The sequence below is a fragment of the Acinonyx jubatus genome, chromosome B3 (assembly GCF_027475565.1).
Source record: "Acinonyx jubatus isolate Ajub_Pintada_27869175 chromosome B3, VMU_Ajub_asm_v1.0, whole genome shotgun sequence".
In the NCBI taxonomy this organism is placed as follows: domain Eukaryota; kingdom Metazoa; phylum Chordata; class Mammalia; order Carnivora; family Felidae; genus Acinonyx; species Acinonyx jubatus.
The window spans coordinates 108,975,395-108,995,528 of NC_069386.1; the positions used below are offsets into that span (position 1 = coordinate 108,975,395).

At 39.4% G+C, this 20,134-nt stretch overlaps 1 protein-coding gene across 4 annotated transcripts; it reads left to right on the forward strand.

The window, feature by feature from the left end:
* Positions 1-1,246: 1,246 nt before the first annotated feature.
* On the forward strand, positions 1,247-16,493 carry CHURC1 (churchill domain containing 1). Of its 4 annotated transcripts, XM_053224569.1 has the most exons (6): positions 1,247-1,403; positions 6,428-6,563; positions 8,091-8,161; positions 9,038-9,209; positions 13,994-14,344; positions 14,427-16,493. In XM_053224569.1, the coding sequence occupies exons 1-4, from the start codon at positions 1,365-1,367 to the stop codon at positions 9,176-9,178; spliced, it is 387 nt and encodes a 128-aa protein (XP_053080544.1). In that variant the 5' UTR covers positions 1,247-1,364; the 3' UTR covers positions 9,179-9,209; positions 13,994-14,344; positions 14,427-16,493. The 4 variants fall into 4 exon arrangements, 3 of the variants coding, with proteins under 3 accessions (XP_053080544.1, XP_053080545.1, XP_053080543.1); XR_008299456.1 differs by lacking the exon at positions 9,038-9,209 and having other exon boundaries at positions 1,338-1,980; XM_053224568.1 differs by lacking the exon at positions 9,038-9,209 and having other exon boundaries at positions 1,350-1,403.
* Positions 16,494-20,134: the final 3,641 nt, after the last annotated feature.

Below are 20,134 nucleotides of genomic sequence, written 5' to 3' on the forward strand. Positions count from 1 at the left end.
TCCGAGTCCTGGGCGACTACCAGCAGCTTTGTTACCACAGATAAGACCTTTAACCACTTATTTCCTTGTTTCCTCATCTGAAAAGGGGAGACACATTTTTTTTTTTTACCATTCTTATAGGATTGTAAAGGCATAAAATTAGAAACTGAAATGATGACACTTTGAAACGTTGAAAATGTCATACAGAATGGAAGGCATTGCAATTATTCCAAGAGTAGAGTGAACTTTGAAATGGTTATTAATCTCTTCTTTAAAAAACCTGGATCCCAAGAGCACCTGGGTGACCCAGTCAGTTGAGCATCTGACTCTTGATTTCAACTCAGGTGTTGATCTTAGGGTTGGTGGGATGGAGCCCCACATCAGGCTCTGCTCTGGCTGCGAGGCCTGCTTCTCTCCGCGCCCCCCACCCCCCAAATAAATAAATAAACTTAAAAAAACAAAAAAGAACCTGGATCCCAGAGTCTCATATGCTCCCTGATTTCCTCACTGACTTGACTGCGATAGGCAGGGTTAAGGAAGGAGGCTGATGCTCCCATTAAATATCTCTATTGGTGTAGCTGGGTATGATGACAGGTTGTTCAGAAGCACAAAGACAGATTTTTGGATATTCGTATTCAAGTTAATTACATCACTATGAAAAGTAAGATGCTTTCAATACGGAGGAAAAGGAAAAGGCAGGGCATCAACCACAAGCATTTTGAGCTCCATAGGCTGGACCTCGCCATTTTCTATTTGCACAGTGTGTGCAAGCCTCTGAGGTGCTTCGGCGACGCGTTTCCCATCGCTAATGGGATAAATAATGGTCATTTATTATTAACATTTCAAATGTTTGTGGTTTTTTTTTTTTTTTTTAGCAGTTTTAGGAGATTCTCTGAAGAGCTCTAAGTGCCTCTTGGCCAACGCTTCGGTTATTGCTTATTCACCTGTCTCTCTGGTATGGAAAGGTATTTAAATTACTATAATTTCAGCTTTCTGTATGGGGTAAGCTGAGGCAGCGAGAAACAATTCCCTTTCGTGTGTATCGTGACTCGCCTTTCTGTCAGCCTAGCCTAGGCTTAGGAGGGAGCCTACAGCAGAACTTTGTTTCTTCCGCGTTCCCTTCCGGGTTCCCGCCACAGGGTCCACGGGCCCGCCCCCTTTCTCCGAAGGTTTCCGAAGTCCCACTCTTGGCCAGCCGTTGTTGCCTGGGAGACCAGGCCCTGCCCTCACAACAGGGGCTAAGGGGCGGAGACTTCGAGTAGATTCCCGAAAGCAAACACTCCAGGGTAGAGTACTTGGGGCGCATGCGGCAACTGTGCCTTTGCTCTCGCGAGGCTTCGTCTTTCCGGAAGCACTAGAGGACGGCCCTTGTGAACGGCGTCGGGATGTGTGGGGGCTGTGTGGAGAAGGAGTATCCCAACCGGGTGAGCGAGTGGGCGCCGAGAACTTCTCGCCCCCTTGGCCGGTGGCCAGCCCCCGAGGCTCCTCATACCCCGGGCCGGCCTTCCTTGAGAGGCCGAGCGCGGGACGACCCTGCCGCTCTGCCCATTCCGGTGACCCGGTAGCTGTATTTAGGCACTTGACGGCGGGGGCGGCCGGTGGCCGTGGGTTCTGCCCGCCGGTCCACGCCCTGGGGGCTGATCTCAGCCGTCGCCCCACTTCTCTTAAGTTCCAGGGTACAACAAAGGAAACCCCACACCACCAACAATCCAGTCGACGACAAAGGGACACCCTCCCGCCACCGCTGATGACATTGTCAAGCTTGATTTGGTGAAATTCACTTTTCTTACTGAAGTCTAGCGCTGGAAGGGACCTCTGAGGTCATCTGTCGTTAACACGGTTTTGCAGATGAAACTAATGCCCAGAGAGGGGAAATAAATTTCACATTCTGTTAACCTGAGAGTCAAGGCCAGAAATCAGATTTCCTGAGTATTTAAAAAAATACCTGTTCCTCTCAATCTGCGGAGGTTGCCGAAGCTTGTTTACTCTCATTTATTCAAGGTATACTTATTGAACATTTATGTGTGTAGCTAGACCAGAAAGAGATACCAAAGATGAAATAAAAGGCAGCTTCATTGCCTCCTGAGAGCTTACAGTTTAGAGTATGTGATTTAACAACAAAAAATGAGTAGTACAGTTCATAAGTGATATTCAACTTTAGAGAAAGGGGAGAGCAATAACGCTGTTCTCCCAAAAGAAAGGTAGACTTCATTTGGGAGTTGGAGGCTAGTTGTGACTAGGGTAGAAAAGAAGGCAAGGAGGAGCCAGAGGCTTGGAGACTGTAAGAACAAGGATTCTTGTAATGGTTGGGCGGCAGAAGATCTATAGCTGCTCTGCCTCTTAATATTTTGAGTAATACTTCGCTTTGGGGAAGGAGGTGTAACATGAACAGTCATGGTACGGCCTCCTGGGAAAAAGGTTTAGTATTATCAAAGATTTGCATACTGAAAGACCCAGCAATTCTCATTCTAGAGAAATAAATGCATGTACATATGTTCTTGGAAACTTGTGTAAGAATGTTCATAAGAGCATCACTTGCAGGAGTAGACTGGAAAAGTGGGATATAGCCATAGAATGGAACACCATGAATGAATAATGTAATGAATTAGAGCAGTGGTTCTCAACTAGGTGTGACTTTTGCCTCCCAGGGGACATTTGGCACTATCTGTAGACAGTTTTAGTTGTCACAATTGGGGGTACTACTGACTACTAGCTAGAGGCATTGTGCTGTTTCATACGCTTTTCTGTATTGCATTCTATTTCATACTTTTTTTAAAGTTTAAAAATAAATTTTTATGAATCCAGTAATGAACACTGCACTTTTCAGAGACCATGTGAAGGAGGTGTTTGTAGTGAAGAGTATTAAAGAGATTAGGTTGGGTTCTTAAGAATTGAGCCAATCAAAAGATTTTAAAATTGTATGAGGAAATTTAGGTTTTACACTTTAGGCATTGAGCACCCATCAAAAAAAGTGAATAGGAAAATAATCCTGAAATCTGTTATTTAGGGAAATGAGTCTATGGCTGTATGTTGAGGTTATGGGATGGGGGGAATGTAAAAGGGAGAGCCCTACAGAGTTTTTGGGGAGTCATGAAAACAGTAGGGTAGGCATGAGATAATGAAAGCCTCATTTTGAAGAAAGAATTAATAGGACTCAGCCAATTTAATGGAGGGAAGACCTACAGGTGATCTTAGGTTTTCAATCTAGGCAATTGGGAAATTGGAAGTATCATTACAGAAATTGGTGGCATGTGTGAGAGAGAACCAAAATTGGGGGGCACATGGTCAGGTTGTTTTTATCATGTTTCATCCAAGATTGAGAATGTAACACCTGAGGAATCAAGTGAAAATATAAGATTGCAGTATAGGTGCAAGATTCAAACAGATGAGTTAGCCAAATAAAAGTGTCAAAATAGAAATGATCTGTTTTCTTAGAAAAAGACTGGAGAATCAAGTAGAATCAAAGACTGGGCTTCAAGGAATAAATTAATTTAGAAAATGAAAATAAAGTATAAGAAAAAGAGTAGAGAAAAGGAATGAGGCGATTGGAAAACCAGGAAGGTGCCTTTCATAAGCACTTTTTTCTGACTTTATTCTGTTCTAAAATAATTAAAGGGCTGTCATGAGTAAGAATTAAACTTTTTGGAATTTCAGAAGGCAGATTTAGAAATAGTGGATGGATGTTATTGGGTTTAGGCTTTGAATCAGAATAAAGAACTTTAACAGATTTTCAAAATGGAACGGGCAACCCTGAGAGGAATTGAACTCTCTTCTGTTGTTCAGGAGAAGCTAACTTGACCATTTGAAATCTCAAAGGTCCTTCCAACTCTGGGGGTTATCGAAGTCATGAGATATTTTTGAGGGGAGTAAGAACAGAAGTCACTTTGAACTTAGCAAAGGGACAATAAGGTAGTGGTAGCAAGAATAGTCTACCCGTGGCAGAGAAAAATAATGGATTAGCATGTTGAGAAGCTCTAAGTTGGACGCTTAAGCGACGGAGCCACCCAGGCACCCCTAAATATTTAATTATTTATTTGGGTTTCATAAATTTTTCTGGAGACTTGTAGATATTTTTCACAGATGAAAAATACTAGACTTAGAAGACAAATACAAATAGTGAAAGAAAAGCTTTGATAAATTAGACTTCATAAAAATCAACTGTTCTTCAAAAGACATTATTTAAAAAACAGCACATCGGTAACAAAATATTTGTAATACCAATCTGAGAAGATTTGTATCTAAGATATATAAAGAACTCTTATGGGGCACTGGGTGGCTCAATTGAGCATCTGCCTCTTGATTTCAGCTCAAGTCATGATATCGAGCCTGGTCTTGGGCTCTGCACTCACAGCACAGAGCCTGCTTGGGATTCTCTCTCTCCCTCTCTCTCTCTGCCCCATCCCCACTTGTGTTCTCTCTCAAAATAAATAAGTAAACTTTAAAAAAAAAAACTCTTTTATAACTCAATAATTCTTATAACTAAATAATAAGATAAACAAAAATGGACAAGACTTGAATAGACACGCCACAAAAGAAGGCACATGTGTAGGCACCCTGAGAACATGCTTAACGTTGTTAGTCATGAGGGAAATGCCAAATAAAAACTACTATGAGATACCTCTACATGACTAGGATGGCTAAAATAAGAAAAGACACAGTATCTAGGGTTGGTGAGGATATGGAGCAACTGGAACTCACACAATTCTGGTGGGAATGGAAAATGGGAAACTTTGGAAAACTAACCGGCAGTTCTAAAGTTTGTATGGACCATATTTTTACCATATGACTCAGCAATTCCACTCCTAGATGTTTACTCAAGAGAAGGGCATATGTCTACATAAGACTTAATGAATCTTTGTAGCTGCTTTATTCATAATAGCCCCAAACTGAAAAGGACCTGAAAGTCTATTGACAGATGAATCCATGCAATAGATTTGGCAATAAAAAGCAATAAATTACCAATGCATACAACAACATAAATGATTAACATGGACTTTATGTTGAACAAAAGAAACTAGATGCAGAAGAGTATACTGCATGATTCTATTTATATAAAATTTTATAACAACCAAAACTAATAACTAGAGATAGAAATTGGATCAAGGGGTACCTGAGAAGGGGTTGGAGATAGACTGCAAAGCATAAAAGAACTTCCTGGGAAGATAAAACTTTTTATATCTTGATTGAGGTAGTGGTTACGTTGAAATATATGCCTATATATATTGGTATATAAGTCGTTCACGTATACCCTTACAATGTGTGGATTTTATTGTATATAAATTATACTTCAGTGAAGTTTATTTTTTAAAAAAGCAAAGCACCTGTTTTTAATAGCTGGAAATTTATACTTTAACCTCAAGACCTTTTTTTCCACCTTTAGTAATTAAGTTGCTGTGTCTATGATTTAGTATCTCCCGACTACATAGTTAGATTGATTTCCTCACTTCTCCACCCCCCCCTTGCCCCAACAGAGTAAATCTCTTTGTTAGTACATAGCCTCAAGGAGCCACTCAAAAGGGAGAGGTTAACTGTTATGCTGGGAATCCAGGAAGGCTTCTCTTGTGGCATCGCTTAAAGTTGGTCTTCCTGAGAGTTCATAAGCTCCTCAAAGGTGGAAAGATATGACTCACCCTCTAATCCTTCCCTGTGCTTTGCACAGTATCGGGCACATAGCTGCATTGGAGAAATATTGATTTGACTGGTTTTTAGTCACATCAACTGTTAAAAATACCCTATTGGTCAGAATGAGGTTGAATTAGATTATTTATAAAATGACTTTCTGAACAATTACTGGTAAGCCTCTAGAAAAGAACTCCCTTGAGCCAGGAGCATAAGTTGTTAACAGTTTCTTAGTGATGAAGCAAAACCCTTTCTCCCTTGAATGCCATGGTGTCAGGCTGACGAGTTGAGAGCTTATCTTCACTGCCTGAATCACACATACCCTTAAGGATTGACATCTATAGAGCTGAGGGTTTATTCTTGTTTGCTTATTTTGTGTTATTTTTAAGGCATCAGAAAATGTTATTTCAACAATCAACTGAGCAACACATTGTATAAGATCATTTTTTATCATTAGTTCAATTTTAATTCTAGTTTTAGGATCTGCCTCATTTAAATATTGTTGGCTATTGGATTTTTCTAAGTTTTCTTTTTCATATTTTATATTATTAAAGCTTCAGTGTGTTTCTAAAAATCCATATGCATTTAGTCTTCTCGGATACAGTTGCTGTCCTCAGAGACTTAACAGCTTTAACACTGCTTCAGTTTTATTTGCCATAAATAGCCCTTCTAGAGGAAAGCTAGTAATTTCAAAAATTACTTGGTACAGATTTCAAGCAAGTCAATTCTAGCCATGTTTTTTTGCCTTTAGAAATTTTTAGTCTATTAATTATTTTCACCAAGGGTTTTGAAATAGAAGAAAATTAAATTCCTATTTTTAATATTTTAGGGTAACATCTGCCTGGAGAATGGATCTTTCTTGCTGAACTTTACAGGCTGTGCAGTGTGCAATAAGCGGGATTTTATGCTGATCACAAACAAATCTTTGAAGGAGGAGGATGGAGAAGAAATAGTTACCTATGATCGTAGGTAGATTCTTTATTTTCATGCAAGTCTGATAGGAGATACCAGCTTTTAAAAGCTGATACGTTGTGCCTATTGATATATTTTATTTTATGAGGCCTACTTCAATATTGTATTGTAACATAGAGATACTAGTTAGTCTTTTAAGAGGAAAATACAGATGATGATAGCATCATCAGATACTCTGCCTGAGTGATTTTTGCAGATAAATGAAGCCTATGACTCAGGTACCATTTTTTGTTTGTTTGTTTGTTTGTTTGTTTTTAAAGCCTTTATGCCTTCTGAAACAAGAAAGATATAGAGACTTTTTTTAACCTTAGGGTCATTCGTGTGTTTTCTTTTTCTTTCTTTTTTTTTTTTTTTTTTTTTTTACTGTAGTCTAATACAGTGATGTCCTCCAACAGCCACTAAAGTGTTTAGGGCTGTTTGCTGCTGTACTAAATGACCCTGGATGTAATGGGTTTTTTTTGGTTTTTTTTTTGTCTCCCATCTCATTGTTAGTTGGTTATTTCTTTTGCTGTGCTACCGTCATATGCTGCTCCTCATCCTCAATACTGGGAAACCAAATCAATCAACTATGTATAATGAACGTGAATCAATTCTGAGGTTGGCACTAAGAATTTCTATGAGTAAATTAAGTGCATATACATTTTAGGGCCATTTAATTTAGTAAAGGAAGCCCATATACATTTTAGGGTATAGTGACAAGAATTTAAACTGTTCACATCCCCATTTTGCTTCTCTCTTGGTGCTTTGGTATGTTCTGAATATGAGGAATAAATGTACAAATAATGATATTTTGAAAACAGGTTATGAAAGACACTAAGCCTTTAGAATTGAATCAGACTATCAAAAGTGTTCTAAAGTAGAAAAATCTTTTTCTTTCTTGTAGACATAACCCTTTAAACTCTATTTTGTACCAGGTAGTAGGACATAGTAGGTAAGAGCAAGGGCCCTGGAGCCAGAATGCATGGGTTTGAATTCTATTGCCAATACTTCCTAGCTCGGCAGTCTTGCTAATAATTACTTAACCACGGTGTGTCTTTGTTTCCTAATCCTTAAAAAGGTGATAACAAGTATCTACTTCTTTGGGTTTTGAGAAGATTAAATAAACAGATAAAAAGTATTTAAAATAGTTTCTGGCACACAGTAAGCACTCAAAAAATCATAGTTATCATTATTATCATGTTTCTAGTAGAGTCTTTCGTTGCCATTAAATTCACTTTATAATGTCTAGCATTGACTTTTTTATTTATGATTGGTTTTACTAGCAGTTTCTATAGGTTCTGAGAATGGGAATTAATATATGCTTGTTAAACCTCTGAGTTGAGGCCCTTCATTATGTAGTATTGCTATGTGACAGATTTTGGATTTCTTATCAAGGTAGATTTTATAATGGGTTTCCAGCTGCTCTGTTAAATATATCACTTAAGATTCTTTTAAAGTAATACCATGAAGAGAATAGAAATTTTACTGTCTTAAGACATCTTCCAAGACTTAATTATTTAAGTCTCTCTCTGTTTTGGCAGATCTGTGTAAGAATTGCCATCACGTAGTAGCCAGGCATGAGTACACGTTCAGTATCATGGATGAATTTCAGGTAAATGTATAAATGTAGTGTGTTATTGTGGGGGAGGGGATAATGAAAGCACTTTTATAAATCTAGATAGTTTTAATAAATGAAGTATTAGCAGGTATTAAAGGAGACCATCCCTGTCTTCTACTTGTGTATGTTAAGAGAGACCCTTTAGATGTGAGTATATCTGTTCAAACCTGTCTTCGCAAGTCTAATCAAAATGCGTGCCTTACAAATGATATCTCAGGCCTGTCGTTTATGTTTATAAAGAACAGCACATTGTGGCTTCTTTTGAGGTTACTATTGTGTCCGTTTTTTTTCTGTCCAGTTATGTAATTGCACAATTGTTGGCTTTATGAGTGTTAGCCTGCCCATTGCCACCATACTTGCTGAGCATGGAAATTCTGATAAGGAGGTTATCTTTGTCTTCCCCAATAGGCATGTAGAGTTGAGCAACTCTGTAGTCTCAATTGTGGTAAGACATTTTAATATTATTCATCGTAAAATGATAGGATGGATGTATCAAGGTTGGAAGAAAGAACCTGGACCACTATAAAGGTAGAGAATAAGTATTTATAATAAATACGATGCCTTGTACAGTTGTGAGAGCACACAAAGAATTGTACAGAAGGCTTCTGAATGCCTGAGCTGCTAAAGATGCACAGATCTGAGGGTCAGGAAGAAAAGCTAGACAGTGGGGAAAAACCAAGGGTAAATGGGAAATCATGAAGACATACAAACCTGTGTCTGTCCCTTACTGCCTCCTTTTTCAAGCCTTCAGGTTGAGTTACTTATTTAAAGTGAACTACATATTCATCTATCAGATATAAATATCAGGTTAGACCTTTTAACAGGCAAGGGAATTTTTTTTTTTTTAACGTTTATTTATTTTTGAGACAGAGAGAGACACAGCATGAATGGGGGAGGGGCAGAGAGAGAGGGAAACACAGAATCGGAAGCAGGCTCCAGGCTCTGAGCCATCAGCCCAGAGCCCGACGTGGGGCTCGAACTCGCGGACCGCGAGATCGTGACCTGAGCTGAAGTCGGACGCTTAACCGACTGAGCCACCCAGGTGCCCCAGGCAAGGGAATTTTAAGTGCTTCAAATTTGGGTAGTATTTTAATTAGAAAAAAATAATAATCTTCCATAATAGAATCTTACAGTATAACCACTCTCATTCTTTTTTTTTTTTAATTCACTTATTCACCTGTCAGAATCTGGTCTCATATGTTTGCTTAATCTGTACAACATCTTGACCACGTCTCCTCAGCATCCAAAAATTATGCCTCAAAAAATATTTATATGGTATATGTAACTTAGGGCAAAATCAAGATCTCAATGAATGCATAGTGGCCAAATAGGGGAAGGAGCATATCTTGGGTTTAAAGGAGAAGCTCTGTCTTTCATGAGAAGAAAAGAGGGCTCCTGGAGTCCCTGTGAGCTTTTTAGAGCCCTAAATGAATATGAAGATTGCCCTGACTGAGATATTATCTATCATAGCTAGACTTTGCTCTACCTGATTTTCCTTTATGACTGAACACAGCCATTTTCAAAGCTGCCCCAGAAATTACTCTGGGGTAGGAAGAAGAAGATAGAGGAAGATGGCTTGTATTCACAATGCCTGGACAGTGTGAAATTCTCTTGGAAAAAAAACTCAACTCAAACTAGGCTACCTCATCTTCTCTCAACATCTGCTTCCTTCCACCTGTATTCTGTGTCCTACAGATTAGTTTTCTGAAAACAATGCTTGAGACCACCTCTTTGGCCTTTCCATAGTTCATTTTAGCTACAGTGTAATATCTAAGCTCCTTGTTTCAAGGTTCTCATGGGGCTGGCCCATGCTCCCTTCCCTTATTTCCCCTGGTCTCTGGCTTACCACACACATCATTGCCCTAATTCACACTCTTCCTTCTGTCCCATTAGAGAGGAAGATTCTTATTTACTCCTCTCTAAGGGCTACCCTTTCCACATGTCTTCATCAATCTGCTCTTTGTCTAGCATCATCTTTGTCTTCCTGGGATTTAAACCATTTCTTACACTAAATGTACTTGATTCTTCACTTATTAAAAATAAATTTAAAATGTTTTCATTTCCCATACCTACATCTTTGACCTACTAAAGTAGGTCTTTAACCTGTTTTCCTTATTTCCCTGTGTTCCTCGAAACCACCTACAAATGGGTTTTTATGTTCACTTCACTAAAACCGTTCTCTCAGAGGTCTCTTATCATGTAGCCAAATCATGTGACCTTACGTCAGTCCTTAGCTCTTTTGACATCTCTTGTGGGTCTGGTTTTGTCAACCATTGTTGTTTTTGAAGGATTTCTTCCCTTCAGGTTCATGGTGCCAGATTTTTTTTCTTTCTTTTTAAATTTTTTTTAAAAAGATTTAAAAAGAAAGAAAAAATGTAAAAAATTTTGAATCCTCTTGCTTTTCCCCTGGTTTCCTTTCTTATTGTTCCCTGATTTCCCCCCGAATTTTGGTCTCTTATCTGGAACCTTCTCTTTACTTTCTCAAATAGTGAGCACACACATACTCAGGCTCACTTGAAACCCATCAGCTGTCTCCCAAATGTCCTTCTGTAACCCTAACACCCTGCCTACCCTCCTTTCTTCCTTTGTTTCTCTTGCCTTTTGGCCCTGCTGCCATACCTCATGTCAAGGACCATACCCGCTCAAACCTAAGTTACTGCAGCAGCCCCCAAACTGTAGTTCTACACACTGCCCTCAAGTGAATCTTGCTTGCACATACCATCTTGTCACTCCTGCTGCTCCGTATGGGATATGCTTGCTCTTTCCCTATCACTGTCCTTATTCATGCTTTTTCCTTGATTTGACTAGTCCATTTCTCTACCTTCACATCAACTAAATGTTACCTCTTTCAAGCAGAACTTAAATTCTCTCTCCTCCTTGTTCATGATAGTCCAGCCCATACTGCTTTCTCCCTTTCCTTGTACGGGGACTGACTCATGTGAATAGCCACTTGGGAACTTCCTTCTTAGCCTGCCTGGCACAAGAAGTCTTTGTTCTCTGCTTCAGTAACCTACTTCCTTGTCCCCACCCTACGCCAGGTTCAAGGTGGGATTCCCACCATTGGTAACGTTTTGTTTGTTTTGCTTTGTTTTAAATGTCTTATGGGCAAAAGTAGGTAGGATAGTGTTTTAACCTCCACTACCCAGCTTCAGTTTGCTTTGTTTGTATCTCACCATTCCCACATCCCTACAGGATTATTTTGAATCAAATCCCAAATATATTACTACTTCTTAAATATTTCAGTACATATCTCTAAAAGATAAGGATTCTGTTTTTAAAATAACCATAATATCATTGTTAAAGTGATTTCTGATGGCACAAGTAGTGGGGGAAAGTAGAGACAGAAGTACAGAATTTAAAACAAAAACTACATTGTAAATGATTACAGGTATCCTTTGTTTTTTTATATCACCCTAAAAACCACTAAAAGGACTGTGTGTTTGTTTCAGGAAACAAAAGGGCACCTGTGAGATTGCCTTCTGTTCCTCTTTGGACCAGGGAATGGGAGGACTTGGGGTCAGAAATAGCAGGTAGTAATAGAAAAAAAGAGCCACGGGACCCTCAGAATAAAACAAAGGATCTGATTTTACCCAAAGGTAATTCCCCACAATCCACCCTTTCTTCCGAATCTCTACCTCTATGCTTTGCCCAGGTGGAGCCTTTGAGGGTCTCCATGAATGACTGGGAGGAATTCTTACTCTCCCAACGTGGCCAGTTTTGATAAAAGGTGTCCTGACCCTGGCAGCACAGGGGGATGTGTTCCTGGCATTCCAAGCTAGAATTCTAGACGTATTTTCCCACCAAAGCACTGCTCTGTATGGTTAGATTCTGTAGTCTTGTGCAATACGAATTTAAAAGACTCCTTGGAATTTCCTGGGAACCTAACTGCTATGTACAACATTTACTTCTATGGGAAACTGCTTTTGAATTCCAAATAATTGACCTATGGTGAAATTTGGATTCCAGACTACCTATAAATTAAAGATTATAGGTGTAATCAGTGTTACTTATTTAATAATCTTTCCAGATTATACCGCGTGCTAGGTTTTTTCTTGTTCCCAAGTTAGATTGTAAATTTTGCAAGGTCAGACCTTGTCCTTGTTTTCTCTCATGTCTGCCAGTGCACCTAACACATTGCAAAACATTTAAGCACTAAATAAAAACTTGTCAATGGATACGTTGGTTGAAAATTCAGATGTTTGTCTAGCTTTGCCCATTTTCCCATTTTGACTTTATTATTGTTTTCTTCTTCGTTTCCAGTGATAGGTTGACATCCTGCTACTAGTAATGTCTGGCAGGTGAAAGCAGAAGTATTTGAAAGCAGTAAAAGACCTTGTAGAGGGTGGATTTTTATTTCATTTTTTAATTTATGAGACCTGTATTTGTTCTCTAAGCTCTGGCCTCTGTCTCTATTGTGTGTGTGGAGTAGACCTCAAAATTAAGTGTGGTCTTTAAGAAACAATCTTTCCATTGCCACAACTAAGCTCCCTGCTGAACTCACTCATAGGAAATGGAAATCCAGTTGTCTAGGTCTGAGTGTCTGAACCACCATCATTGTTTATCTCTGTGACCCTCTAGTGACTGTCTAGACCCATGAAACACAAACTGCCTTGATTGATCAATTCCCAGACAGCTTAACAATCTCAGTTGGAAGTGTGGAAATACTAATAGATTTAGCATTAATATTTGTTTTCTTAAAGAAGATAAAGAGGTTTTTAAGCAAAGGTTTGAAAAGAAATATGTTTATATAGTTTATTCTAGAAAGAGATAACTGTAAAAACAGGACTTTGCCCTAAGAGTTTTGCCTAAAACAAAATCCCTTCTGTCACCAGGCTGGATATTTTTAAAAATTTTAATCCAAGTATAAGTTAACATACAATGTTACATTAGTTTTAGGTGTACAATATAGTGATTCAACACTTCTACACATCACCCACTGTTCATCACAACAAGTGCCCTCCTTAATCCCCGTCACCTATTTCACCATTCCCCACCACCTCCCCTCTGGTAACCATCAGTTTATTCTGTGTAGTTAAGAGTCTGTTTCTTGATTTCTCTCTGTTTTTTCCTTTGCTCATTTGCTTTGTTTCTTAAATTCCACATGTGAGTGAAATTAACTATATGGTATTTGTCTTTCTGTGACTGACTTATTTCACTTGGCATTATACTCTCTGGCTCCATCCATGTCATTGCAGTTGGCAAGATTTCATTCTTTTTTATCAGCCTGGACATTTGTTAAGCCCAAGAAACATAAACTTCTTAAATAGATCAAATTCCAGACAGTTAGCTATCTAAATATGAGGCATGACATACTAGTGGATATAACATAATTATTTATTTTCTTAGAGTTGATAAAAATAGTTTTTTCAGTTTGGGACCTTTCTTTCACTTTAAAAATCGTTTTTGTTGCTTAGTAGTCTTAAGTAATCTAGAAAGGAACAACTCTGAAAACAGGAATTTGTCTTTAGGGAATCAAATTGCTTCACTACTACTTTAAATAGCAGCACTTCTAACCAAGCCCAATATGTGTTTTAAATCCAAGATATAGCCATGCATTTCCAAGATGACATTCTTGTACATGTAGTAAATAGAGCATCAGCTTGTATTCAATTTATATAAACAAAAGACTTCAGGATACACAGAATAAACCTAAGCCATCCCTGGTAGGGGTTGAATAAACTGATATACAGTTTCAGAAGGAATATCCTTCTGAATGTACAGAAGGAATATCCACTCCAATTTGTAGAAAATAGCTTTACCAGAGTAAGTTATGGAGTGTCTTTCTCCCTGTTCCTCAATGTAATTATGCACTTTATCTTGTTCTAGGAGTATACCATGCTGTGTCTGTTATGTGGCAAAGCTGAAGATACTATCAGTATTCTCCCTGATGACCCTCGACAAATGACTCTGTTATTCTGAGGATCCCTGCAGTTCTTCAGTAACTATGTTGTGTTGGTTTACAATATAGCAAGCCTGATGGTTTGTCTTACGTAGTTTATAATGGAAATTAGTTGCATATTTTTTTCTGCTTAGACTTAACTATCCTTAGAAAGAAAAAGTAATTTAGGGGATTATGCTGAGCTCCTCTGCTAAAGTTCCCAGTTCACATCAGAATGAAGCCAGAATGAAGAATCTCTGTTAGAAGTTATATGGCTGGAAGATATAACTAGAATGGGAGTATACCTAATGCCCACATCTTGGTTCCAATAAAAGGAACCAGGACTCCTTGGAAAAGTGATTGATTCTAGGACGAGGGCAGGTATACCTAATGCCCACATCTTGGTTCCAATAAAAGGAACCAGGACTCCTTGGAAAAGTGATTGATTCTAGGACGAGGGCAGTAAATATACAAGACGAGCTTGGAGCATTTTGTGTCACAAAGAAAGTGCTCAAAAAAAACCCTCACAAAACACAATGATTGGGAGTATGTCAAAGGGGCAAAAAAGCCAACTCAAGGAGCTCCCTGTGACCAAAGTTGGAACAGTTTGAGCAACAGAATAAAGTAGTATTGGATTATAATCCAAACTATAAATGAGTCCTTACTGATATAAGTGAATGATTGAATAAGTAAATACATGAATTGGAAGAGTAGACAAATTGCCCATGCAGAAGAATTTCAAATAATGTTATGTAGATGTTCCCTACTCCTTAAGTGTGGGTTATAAATAGCAACTCCCGACTGTATAGCAGAATTGGGTAGAGTTGAGCATGCAAAAGGAGAAAAGTAACAGTGGGAAAACCTGACAAACACTAGCTCAGCCAAGTGACCAAGATTAACATCCTCAGTGATCATCCTGTTGATAACAACATGTACCCTTGATATGATATCATGGGAGGGCACTTTGCCTTTGTGGTCTTCCTCCCAAAAACCCATAACTCCAGTCTATTCATGGGAAAAACATCAGACAAATCCCACTTGAGAGCCATTCTGCAAAATACCTGACCGTTACTCCCCAAAATTGTCAAGGCCATTAAAGACAAGTCTGGGAAACTCTCACTAAAGAGACATGACAACTAAATGTAATGAGGTATCCTGGATGGGATCCTGGGACAGAAAAAGTGCATTTGGTTAAAACTAGCAAAACCTGAATAAAGTGTAGACTTTAATTAACATAAGTAAATAGAATGATTTCAGCTGCTCCAAAGAGATCTTAGAATATCTCACCTTGTGTAGTTGAAAGAACACTGGCTTGGGTGTTATAAACCCTGGAATTTAGGCCTCTCTGCCATTGGTAACAGTATAACCATTAAGCAAAGTGTTACTCTGGTCTTTATTGTCCCATTTCTATTAGATTAGGCTAATAAAAATTGATATTTTACTTCCTTCACAGTATTGTTAGAAGATCCAAATAAACAATGAATATAAAATGTGTTGGAAAGCATATCGAGTACTAGATGGCAATGAGATGGCTTTGGTTGATTCTTCTCAGTCTGAGACCAAAACTTAAAGGGTCAGGCATTAGAAACAAAATTGTTTCCTCTTCATATCCAAGAAATTTGGAAATTCTGAACTAAAGCTTTGCTAAAGTGAGGTGAGCAAGGTGTTCATTGTTGACACCAGAGAAGTTTTGTTGTATAACAGGAACGCTAATGCTGAGGTTTATTGAGCACTTACTGTATGCCAGGGCCTTTTTAAACACTTACTTCATCCTCATTAACAATTCCATGAAGTAGGTACTATTGTTATCCCAATTTTAGAGCCAAAGAAACTAAAGCACAAAGGAGCTTAAGGTCACACAACTAGTACAGTGGCTCCCTCTCAACACTCCTGCTCGGCACACATGAAGTCTAAGGGTCTGGCAAGGTTAGGAACAAGTTGAGACTGTCAGTGACAGCACTCTGCGGAATCTAGGCACATCAGACCAAGATTTGTTATTCAGAAAAGTTAAGTCATCTGCTCCTCAGGGATCAGTTGTGTTATTCCTGGAAGACGTTTTCCACTTTTCTGCAAATCTATATCTGACCTGCTGAGGAAATTGTTTGGTGAAATGGATCCAGAAAGCAGAGAAAATGCTTCATTACTTTAAATAGCAGCACTAAGCCCATTATAGCCTCTGAATTGTCCCTTCTTGGAGTTTGCTAATGCTTCCAACTTAGTCATTTGGAGCTCAAGGGTATGACTTTATAAGCCCCTACTGATATCCTTGTCTATTACAGACTGTATAATTATCTATCTGTTTTGGACTGTATCCTACAAAATTTAAAACATAAGGTCCTATCCACATATGTCATTATTAAACCAACCTTGTGCTGTGTTTTGTGATACTTTCTTTATCTTCTAGAATTCTTTTATGGGTCTAATCAAATAAAGACCTCTTCAACCCAGTTCCACCGAATCTGTATTTTTCTGTTCAAATAAAGGGGAGCCAGGCAAAAACATCAGTCTTTACTTTCCTTCCTGAGATACAAGAAAGAAAAGAAATCACCTATAGATGTAATTGGGAAAGTGGGCTTGTTCTGGCTCCTCGTTCTTGGTCTACTTGTTCCATGATGTATAGCTCTGGAGTCTGCCTACTTAGGCTCTTGGAGTTCAAAGCTCAACATGTTTGTTGTGTTGTTTTAGCTGGCCAAGTCTTTCTCCAATGGTCTTGGGTTCTGACAATACTAATTAATTCATATATGATATATTCTGGGCACAACCAGATATGATTCATTACTTATAAGTAATTACCAAGAGTTATATGTTTAGTGTTTTTTATCAAGGTATCAAGAATTCTTTCCATTTTATTCTTTTTTGTGAGCAAGGTTAAGTTACTTCACTGAATTTGAGACTCTCAATTTTAGGCTGTGTGTTTCTTGACTGTAGTACAGTCTCTATGGTAGATATGGTGTGTTTGGATAGAAAGGAAACCAGGAGACTTAGGTCTAAAATTAGCTTTGCCACCTGCTCATGTTGGGACACTGAGTGTACATTGCTTCTTCGATGGAAAAATAGAAATAATCATGCTTTCTCCAGAGAGTTTTAAATCAAATGATATAATGTAAGTGAAAATGATGAAAATGATTTTAAGTTGTGCAATGCTGTTATAGGCAACTATCAGTGGTCTTTATGAAGGAACTTTGAGATGGAGGGAAACACTATCATGTTGTGATTAAGAGTACAGGCTTTAGGGGCGCCTGGGTGGCTCAGTTGGTTAAGTGTCTGACTTTGGGTCAGGTCATGATTAGCTGTTCATGAGTTTGAGCCCTGCATCGGGCTCTGTGCTGATAGCTCAGAGCCTGCTTGGGATTCTGTGTCTCCCTCTGTCTCTACCCCTCCCCCACTCGCACTCTGTTTCTCTCTCTCTCTCTCTCTCTCTCTCTCTCTCTCTCTCTCTCTCTCACTCAGAAATAAAGGGTACAGCCTTTATAGTCAGACTGACCTGGGTTTAACTTTTCAACTCTTCTACTTAGAGCCCTTTGTCCTTGGCAGGTGTCTTGCTCAATTACCTTCTCTTTAAATAGAGACAAAAATTCTTCATAAAATCAGTATGAGAATTAAGTAACCTAAGATATACAAAGGACTCAGTGCAGTGTGTGAATATAGTAAATATTCAATAAATGATAGTTTGGATGACAGTTGTAATGGTGATTATGAGAAATCAGATTTGATGTCACCAATTAGAGTTTGGCTCAGTGTTTCTTAAACTAAGACATAGCTGTGGGAACATAGTCATAGAAATAATAAATTTTAGTCTTTGTCCCTTGGTTCCCTAAAATCATTTAGTCCCAAGCTTTATTTTTTTGTTCAAGTCCTCAGAGAAACGATTGTCTCTATCCTTCCTCTAAATGGAGTGGCATTACCTCAGCTCTTCAGGAAAGCTTGTTTATGACACACCTCCCTGCCTCCTGAGTGCCTCTAGGGAAATTTGATTAAAAGATTGAAAGTGGTTGATTATATTAAGCTTTGCCATGTCTGTTTATGACCATAAGCTGATACTGCTGAGGCTGTAAAAGGAGACAAGCAAGATGAGGAATAAAGGAAACAATTTCTCACTTCTTTTCATTTTAACAACAGCACAACTAAAGATTTTGTAAAAATGAAATGTCCTTGTAAGACAAGTTCCCCCAGTCCGGCCCTCCCTGTTCCCTCCTGGGCCAAACTGGTCAGGTCCCTTCTGAAGCAGGGAGCATTTTCCCTGCCCAAATGAGGAGCCCTTTTCCTAGCATTATGGCCCTTACTGACTCTCTCTGCAAGCAAAATCATTTCTGTAATTCCTAATCCTTTGGGAATCTTTAGGTAATTCCTTCAACTTGAGCCTCAAGGAAAAGACCCAACACATATCAGGCATATCAGGCCCTAAATTGCCTGTGGCATAATGCCAACATCCAGGATAGTTGCTCTGTTACTAGACATAGCAATAAGCTATAGCACTATCGAGATGATGCACAAATCATACTAGCCTCCAATATGTATTCTGTACTTCTTCAGAGAAGTGATGTATCCCTGCAGTTATTCCTCTAAAATCAGTGCCTCGTCCTGCCCTCAAAAAACCCATACCCCAGCTGTTGGCTTTAAGGACAGGAATCTTGAAAGGCTTGCGTTTCCAAGAGTCAGTGTAAGGGTAGCCTTAATTTAGCAGAAGGCCCTGAAAAGCATGCCAGGGGATTCCCACTGTAATGCTCAGGTTACCCTTTTTGAAATAAAGCACCGCAGATGACATAGCTTTAACTGAAGGTCAGACAGGGAGGATCTTTAGCCTGTATTCCACATTTACTTCTCAGATGATGCAGATGCTTAGAAAATAGTGTAGGGAACATAACAGGAAAGGGATTTCCCCCTCAGCATTGGGGTTTTTAAGCAGTGTGTCCAGTTTGGAGAACTGTCCCTTCAGGGCTTCAGTGAAAAAAGTAAAATGTTCCATCTAGTGGTCAAAGACGGAAAGGTAACGTGAGAAGTTTCCAGGAAGACGTTTGTAAGGCAAAGTGACAGGGCAGTGGCCTTTCAGCAGGTGTCTTTTCTTGAACATGATAGGACCTGGCCTTGGAGGTGTTGGTGCCTTTTGAGTATGCCTGTGCTAGCTGAGGAATCTGGGGCACCATCCTTACAAAAGCCATTTGGCAGACCCCTGTTCTCACAGAGAATAGCTCTCATGTTGGCAGGTTATGAACAGTCTGACTGTCTGAAGGGAGGCCCTCTTCCATTCCCACCCTCATGGAATTCAAAATGAAATCATTCATGTCTAAACCAGTTTGTCTTATGCCTGAATTTGAGAACATGTGAGTTTGAGGAAAACAAGGGTGGACTGTGAACTGTAAAAAGGAGCAAAGGATCGGGTGCCTGGGTGGCTCAGTCAGTTAAGTGTCCGACTTCAGCTCAGGTCATGATCTTGTGGTTCGTGGGTTCGAGCTCCGTGTCGGGCTCTGTGCTGACAGCTCAGAGCCTAGAGCCTGCTTCAGATTCTGTGTCTCCCTCTGTCTCTGTTCCTCCCCTGCTCGCACTCTCTCTCTCTCTCAAAAATAAAAAAGATTAAAAAAAATTGTTTTTAAAGGAGCAAAGCAAATGTTACTCAGCAAGGCAAGGAGAAAAGGGTAGGTGTTCTTTGTGTTCCCAGTAACTGCACCCTCCATACCCTTGCTGTCAGTTAGAGTTGACCAAATTCATGTCCCAGCAACATCTCAAAGTGCAGGTCATGCATAGTTGGCCCAGAACCTACACTGATAGCAACAGCTTCCTGATTGGAGTCCTCTAACGAACCTCCCAGTATACCGCACGGAAGGACCACTGACTTTTCCTTTGCTTTACCTCTCATCACCACCCTTTGCCCAGTTCTGGAGGAGCCATAGAGTAATAGTATAATTCAGATTTCCTGCAACTCCACTTGCCACCGCAGACCCTGACCTGACCAGACAGTTATTACGGTGTCCCCCTGATGAGAGAGCCTCCCTCTATCAAGCCTTTGTGTGCTGCCAGCTGTCTGGCCCACCTGTGGTTTTGTACCATCCCTCTACCCTCTGTCCGGGAAGAAGACACAGAGAGCCCGGCCA